The 7,616-nt window shown below is 42.4% G+C and overlaps 1 protein-coding gene across 1 annotated transcript; it reads left to right on the top strand.

The window, feature by feature from the left end:
* The first annotated feature begins 1,439 nt into the window (after positions 1-1,439).
* Positions 1,440-7,224, top strand: LOC130722320 (uncharacterized). Its single transcript, XM_057573014.1, has 2 exons — positions 1,440-3,082; positions 3,201-7,224. The coding sequence occupies exons 1-2, from the start codon at positions 1,440-1,442 to the stop codon at positions 7,222-7,224; spliced, it is 5,667 nt and encodes a 1,888-aa protein (XP_057428997.1).
* The last annotated feature ends 392 nt before the right edge of the window (positions 7,225-7,616 follow it).

Raw genomic sequence — 7,616 nt, 5'->3', positions numbered from 1 at the left:
TACTGTTCAACCTGAAAAAGCTTCCATTCATGTCATTCAGTTCTGAAAAAGTGTTTTGTCCTATTACCATTCGCAAGATTCCTCCCGAATACTCACAAGACCAAACTAGAAACTACCCCAGACAGCTAAATTTTATTTTTTTCACCCCCTTTTTCCAATTAATATTTTTTTTCACGCCATTCAGAAAAAAAAAGCTAATGGCAAAGCAAGAAAGAGAAAGATGAGGGCGTATAGGTGAGGAAGAGGTTGCATAAGGAAAGAAAGAAAAAAAGTAAAGAAAGAGTAATAAATGGGAGAGAGAAATTAAAGTTTATAATTAAATAAAATTGTGTAAGCAAAATTACCAAAAACCCAGGACTTAATTAGTTATATATAGAAAAAGTCAAGGGCAGAATTTGTCCTAGTGAAAAGGTGTTGCATGCTAACTTACTCCTTCTAAAAAACAAGTGGAAGTAAGTTAGCATTCCCCATATATATATATATATATCACATTCATTACTTATTTATATTCTCTTTATTTCTCACTTTAGGTGTATACACATGTCTATCTAATATTTCCCCTCAAAGTAATGTCTTTGCATCCCAACCTTGTTTCGTGCCATCCATTCAAGCCACTTAATCCTCGTTCACATGTCCCGTCAGACTCTTAAGTTGAGTCATTGAGCCGTTCTATTTCCACAAGTCATTGCATCTTTTTCTTTTTTCCTATCTATTATCTTGTCCCTTTCTTTTCTCCCTTTTCATATGATGAATAAGATTTTTTATCATGGCTTCTAATCTACTTCACCTATGTCATCATTGAATTGAACTATATCTCGAGGGTCAGTTTGGGTGTTGGGGCTCTGGTTGTGGTTGATGTTGGTGGGTTTGTAAGACTTGGTTTTAGATCCCGCACTACAGCATTTATGACTTTCGGCAACACTGTGCATACCAACAACATGAAAAATGTCCTTGAAAGGGGGAACTGGCTACGGTTTTCAAATTGTAGATTCCTATCATACCAACGGTTCCGTAACTATATCTGAAGTATAGAGTATGCTACACTTTATCTAAGTGTAGTCATTTGACTTGTAAACACTTTCGTAAATGTTCCTAAAACATACAAAAGAGAACGGTTGTGTAATTGTTGACGGTAATCTTTTCTACAGTTTGAGAATTGTTCTTATAACCATAAACAGACAACGAATTTTATTATAATTAAATCTCATGTCAACAATTGTAAAATTGTGCTAAAAACTTTGTAGATACAACGCTTATGAAAATGTAAATTATGAATGTATTTTGAAGCAACTATAATAAAAGAGTAATAATAGAAAAATGAAAAGTCACACCACATAGAGAAAATGTTGCCGCTTTTAGAGAGAGAATCTCTCCCTTCTCTCTAGAAACCTTTCTTCCCTCTGTACGCTGCCCTTTTCCCTAGCGCCGCTGAGGCTCTGATGACGACGACGCTCCACCCCGGCGGGGATCCCCGCAAAGCACCTTGTGAAGGAAACGACCAAGCAGACCGTAGCAACAAAAAGGTAAAAACGACGGATTGTGTAACTGTCTTTGATTCAGAAATGGATCTACTGGAGGAGAATAATCCCAGATTGGAAGGTCTGCAAAAGGAATCAAAGATGTCCTATAAGGATAAAGTGATTGCTGGGGAATCCTTCACCCCCTTTTCCCCCCAAGAAATTGTTGACCTAGTTAGGGAAGAACTCGCTGGAGATGATCTGGAATCTATGAAACTTGAGGATGAGAGGAAGCCTTTCAGCCTCAACCCCGTTGTTCCTGTCTCCTTAGAAGAATATGAAGAATGGTGTCGCCCATGGAAGTTTACCCTGGTAGTGAAGCTCCAGGGAAAGAAAATTGGGTTTAGGTGGATGGACCAGCGCCTCCACAGAATCTGGGCAAAGGAAGGGGACATTAAGGTGATTGACCTTGCTGAGGACTACTATCTGGTTCGCTTTGCTTCTGAAAATGATTACCGGGTTGCTCTCTTCGAGGGCCCGTGGATGATTGCAGACCACTACCTACTGGTGCAGAGATGGAGACCTAGATTCAAGGCAAATGATGAAGCTGCCAGGAAGATAGCGGTGTGGATCAGGTTTCCAGAACTTGATGTGGAGCTCTGTAATGAAAAATTCCTTTGGCGCCTTGGATCCCTACTAGGGACGATGCTCAAGATTGATACCCACACATCTGTTAACAACCGTGCTAAGTTTGCCCGAATCTGTGTTGAAATTGATCTGAATTGCAAGCTTTCTCCCACTTTCACTGCTCTAGGAGAGGTATACCGACTAGAATATGAAGGTCTCCATGCTATATGTTTCAGTTGTGGAAAATATGGCCACAAGAGTGATCGATGCCCAGAGAGGACTATTCCCACCCCTCTTCCCTCTTCCCCTAAGGGTAATGATCCAATGTTGCCAGCGTCTGAGGATCATCAACCAAAATCTAAGGTGATTCAGGAACAGACTGAAGTGGAAAATGACACTCCTAGTGGCTTTGGCCCATGGATGTTGGTTAAAAAACCACCCAAGAGGAAGCCTCTTAAACCCTTGAACCAAACCATTAACCAGCATGGTAACAAATCTCGTTTCTCAGCCCTCAACTCTAATGATGAGCCTAGGGAGCAGCCAGTCAACGTTAATCCCCATCCTGGTCAAGAAAACCATCAGCAACAAGATGCCCCCAAATCCAAAAGTGGGCTTGGGATAAAAGCTAATAAAGCTTCTGGTAGGATCGCAACCCAACAGAAGATAGTGAATCAGAACCAAGAGAGGGTCCAACCTCAGAAAGAAATGCAGCAAAACAAGGACATGCAAACTATCCATAAAGGTGAGGAGGTGACTCATTACCTCACCAGGGAAGAATCTGCAGCCCTGGCAGCGGTGAAACAATTTCAACAAAAGATGTGGGATGATTTTAAATCAGGGAAAATCCCAGAAGATGGCCTTCAAGGTGGTTCCTACGTTCCTTCCTATGAGGAGCTCAATTTCATCAAGTCCCTCATGAAGCAGAAAGGTCTAGATGCCTCAGTAGCAGACATGGAGTGCAGTGATAGATGCAAGCAAGATTCCTTGCACGAAGCCCAGTCTGGGGATGCTCTAATGGGAGAGGGCAACCCAACTCCTTTCCCTTAGCCAGCGTTTTGGTACCTTCCCTGTCTTATCTCCAATTGTTTTAATGAATTGCTTATTTTGGAATTGCAGGGGGGCTGGGAAAAAGAATTTTACCAGCTTTATTAAGGATTGTTCAAGAATCTATCATTTGGGTTTTGTGGCCATTCTTGAGCCTCGTATAAGTGGTGAGAAAGCTGATAAAGTCCTCTCCAATATGGGCTTTGACAGTATAACAAAAACTGATGCAAACGGTTTCTCTGGAGGTATCTGGTGTTGTTGGAAGCAATCCATGTTCTCAATCAGAGTAGTGGCTTTAAACCAGCAATGCATTCACCTCCATGTTAATCCTAATGATCAGGGAGGGTGGTACCTTACTGTTGTTTATGCTCATCCCCAAGAAAGGATGAGGGTTTCCCTGTGGAATGACCTTGTGAACTTCAAGGACCAGACCTCTGGCCCCTGGTTCGTTGCTGGAGATTTCAACTCCGTTCTTTTTGAGGCAGAAAAAGTGGGTGGTGCCCCCTTCAACCGTCAGGCTGCTAACAAATTCCAGGAATGCTTGAACATCACCCACTTGGAGGATCTTGGCGCGAAAGGTGTCCATTTTACCTGGCAGAGGGGTGATCTTTTTGAGCGTCTTGATAGAGCAGTCTCCAATGCCCAATGGAGGACCAGATTTCCTGCAGCCTCTATAACAAATCTTCCTCTCCCTTTCTCAGACCATTGTGCCCTCTGGTTGAGACTCAATGTAGAAACTAGGAGCCCAAAACCTTTTAAGTTCTTGGCTGCCTGGTCGCAACATCCAGAATTCCAGGATCTGATTAAGAATAATTGGAGAGCTTCCAGTTCTTGGCAGGGAAACATCACAAACTGTACTGAAACGCTCATGGAATGGAATAAACTGGTTTTTGGAGACATATTCCGCACCAAAAAGAGGCTCCTGGCCAGAATGGAGGGCATCCAGAAGAAGATAGTTCAGAACCCAAATCCTTTTCTGATGAAGTTGAGAAAGAGACTATGGACTGATTATGAAACCATCCTGAGAAGTGAAGAGTTGTACTGGGCTCAGCAAGCCAAAATTAACTGGCTTAATTTGGGTGATAGGAACACTAAATTCTTTCACCAAAGCACTATAGCTAGACAACAACGAAACAAAGTGGAGGCCCTCCTCAATGAAGAGGGAGAATGGACTTATGACAGCGTGAACTTGAAAAGGTTGATTGTTAATTACTTCAAGTCCCTTTTCTCTACTGACCAGGGACTTCCCTATAGTCTGTGTAGTTCCTCCTCTTTTCCGAAGCTTAGCGGCCTTGAGAGCACTGAGATGATGAAGCTAGTGACCCATGGAGAAGTGAAAAAAGCGTTTTTCAGTATTGGAAATCTGAAATCCCCAGGCCCTGATGGATTTCATGCAGTCTTTTTCAAACAGAACTGGGATCTCATTGGGGATTCCCTAATCAGTCTTATCAGAAACATCTTCTCCAATCCTGCTCTGATCAAGAATGTGAACCAAACTGTTTTGGCTCTTATTCCCAAAGTCCAAATCCCTGAACGTGTCTCCCAATTCAGACCAATTGCCCTTTGCAACACTAGCTATAAGGTGGTGACAAAGATTCTGGCCAACCGAATCAGAGATGTCCTTCCCAATCTGATTTCTGTAAATCAATCCAGCTTTGTCCAAGGGCGCAGCACTATGGATAATATCCTGAGTTTCCAAGAGATGATTCACTCCTTGAGGTCATTAAAAGGGAAGAAGGGCTTCATGGCTATCAAATTAGACCTCGAAAAAGCATATGACAGACTCCTATGGCCTTTCATTGAAGATACTTTACAGTTCTTTGGTTTTGATGAGAATTTCATTCACATCATATACAATTGTGTCTCCACTTCATCTATAGCAATTGCTTGGCAAGGGGATTATACCGACTATTTCAATCCCCAAAGGGGAATTAGGCAAGGGGATCCCATCTCCCCTTACCTTTTTGTCCTCTGCATTGAACGTCTCTCCCACATCATCCAAGATGCTTGTGGAATTGGTAGCTGGAAACCTTTCAAGGTGGGTAGACATGGACCCTCTATCTCTCACCTCCTGTTTGCTGATGACGTGATTTTAATGGCAGAAGCTTCAGATGATCAGGCAAGTTTAATCCACAACATTCTTAACAAATTTTGTGATGCCTCTGGCCAAAAAGTGAGTCTGGCCAAGTCAAGAGTCTTCTTCTCAAAAAACACGAATGCCGTCATTGCGGGGCAACTTGCCTCCAAATTGGGTATCCAACAAACCCACAACTTGGGAATGTATCTTGGTGTTCCCCTTCTCCATTCTCGAATGATAAAGGAGAATTTCTCCTTTCTTATTGACAAGGTCAGGAGGAAACTGTCGGGTTGGAAGGCAAAATCTTTATCTTTTGCTGGTAGAGTATCCCTCACTCAAACTTGCCTGCTCAATCTCCCGGCTTATGTTATGCAGACAACTCCCATCCCCATGGGTGTTTGCCAAGACATTGAAAAATTGTGCAGAGATTTCATCTGGGGATCCACAGTGGAAGCGAGGAAATGTCATCTAATTAATTGGTCAACGATTTGCTCTCCCAAAAGCGAAGGTGGCTTGGGTCTCAGGGATCTCCACTCTATAAACAGAGCCTTTATGACCAAATTGGCTTGGAACATTAAAAAGAGTGAGTCTAGCCTATGGGTAAGTATTTTCTTGGCAAAGTACAAGTTTAATCCCAGGTTGGGTCGAGTGCCTATTCCCAAATCCACTGACTCCCCGACCTGGAAAGGCATCTGCAAAGCTTGGCCTATTGCTGACCTGGGATCCCTATGGCGTGTGGGCAATGGTCAAACTACCCTTTTCTGGTCAGATACCTGGAACATCTCCCTTGGTAACCTATCTGACTACATCCCTGAAGACTCTCCTGAATGGGTCAGATTTTTACCTGTCAACTATTATGCTGAAAATGGTCACTGGAAAAGAGAGACTCTAAATCTCCTGCTCCCTCCTGCTATTGTAAACAAAGTGTGCACCATTAATCCTCCTGACCCTACAAAAGGAGAAGATTTTCTGAGTTGGAAGCCAAACCCAGATGGCAAATTTAGCATAAATTATGTCTATCCTTTGCTTCTTGAGGTGGAGAACCAGAATACTCACCCATCTTTTGAAGCTATTTGGAAATTCAAGGGCCCCCCAAAAGTTCAAAGCTTCTTATGGAAGGTAGCTCACAATAAAATCCTCACCAATCAAGAAAGGATGAAGCGGAATATGTCAACCAATGCTACCTGCCCTCGCTGCTTATCTGCTGATGAAACTGTTATCCATGCCATTCGTGACTGCCCTTTCATCCAACAAGTTTGGAATTCCTTCCTACTTCCCAGGGATTGGAGCAGATTCTATAGTCAGGGCATCTCTGACTGGTTAAATTTTAACTTGCGGCGCAATGCTGTGTATCGAGGTAGATTCAGTTGGCCTCTGCTTTTTGGTCTAACTACTTGGCAAATTTGGAAGGACAGGTGTGATTTGATTTTTAACAATCATATCACTCTCCCCTGCAACTTGATTATCTTGATTTATAGTCTGGCTGAGGAGATAACTAGGAACTTAGCCAGACCGACCACAGTCCACAATCTCCATTGCAGGAAACAAACCATCCACTGGGTTAAGCCTGATCACGGGGTTTGGAAGTTGAATACAGATGGGTCGGTGAGAGAGAGTATTGGGAAAGCAACGTGTGGTGGCCTTATCAGGGACTGGGAAGGAAAATTTATTAAAGGGTTCTGCAACAACCTGGCCTTTTGCAACCCTCTTTTTGCTGAATTATGGGGAGTCTTTAATGGCCTCAAGATAGCATATGAGATGAAACCCCAACAACTGACTGTGGAATTAGATTCCAGTGAAGCCTTTAAGCTAATTACCCTCCACTGTGATGTGAACCATCCCTGTGCAGGATTGGTAAAGGAAATCTCAGATTTGGCTACAAGGAACTGGAAGGTCACTTTCAGTGACATCTATAAAGAGGCTAACAAGAGTGCTGACTATCTTGCAAGCTACTGCTATGGGAAGCCTGATTTGTTAATTGATGAAGATCAAATCCCTCCCCCCTGCTCCCTTTTCTGATTGATGATGCCTCTGGGGTCTCTACCCCAAGGCTTGTGTAGTTTTCTTGGGCTTTAAGCCCTCCACATTATCAAAAAAAAAAAAAAAAAAAGAGTAATAATACATCAGATTTCACTCTCTCTCATCTCATTTCTGCTCAGACTTAAAGTTCTCTAAAATTATTTTAATTTTGATTTTGAAATACAAAACAATAACATATAACATATATCTTCTAACTTATTCATCCATATTTCAAAAAAAAAACTTATTCATCCCTCTATCTCTATACGCTTCAACCTGAACCTGGAAACGAGAAAAAAGAAAAGAAAAGAATGAAACCTAAAATCAGAAATAGCCTTGAGGGCCCTTCCTCTCTCGGTAACGCGCAGCGGCGACGAAATGCCTTGTTAACC

The sequence above is a fragment of the Lotus japonicus genome, chromosome 1 (assembly GCF_012489685.1).
Source record: "Lotus japonicus ecotype B-129 chromosome 1, LjGifu_v1.2".
In the NCBI taxonomy this organism is placed as follows: domain Eukaryota; kingdom Viridiplantae; phylum Streptophyta; class Magnoliopsida; order Fabales; family Fabaceae; genus Lotus; species Lotus japonicus.
This window is presented reverse-complemented; position numbering and strand designations above follow the sequence as displayed.

Bases quoted from the DNA above. Each gene is read 5' to 3' on its own strand.
- LOC130722320 (XM_057573014.1), top strand. From the start codon at position 1,440: ATGACGACGACGCTCCACCCCGGCGGGGATCCCCGCAAAGCACCTTGT. The intron at 3,083-3,200 runs GTCTGGGGATGC...TTGGAATTGCAG, and splicing joins GATTCCTTGCACGAAGCCCA to GGGGGCTGGGAAAAAGAATT.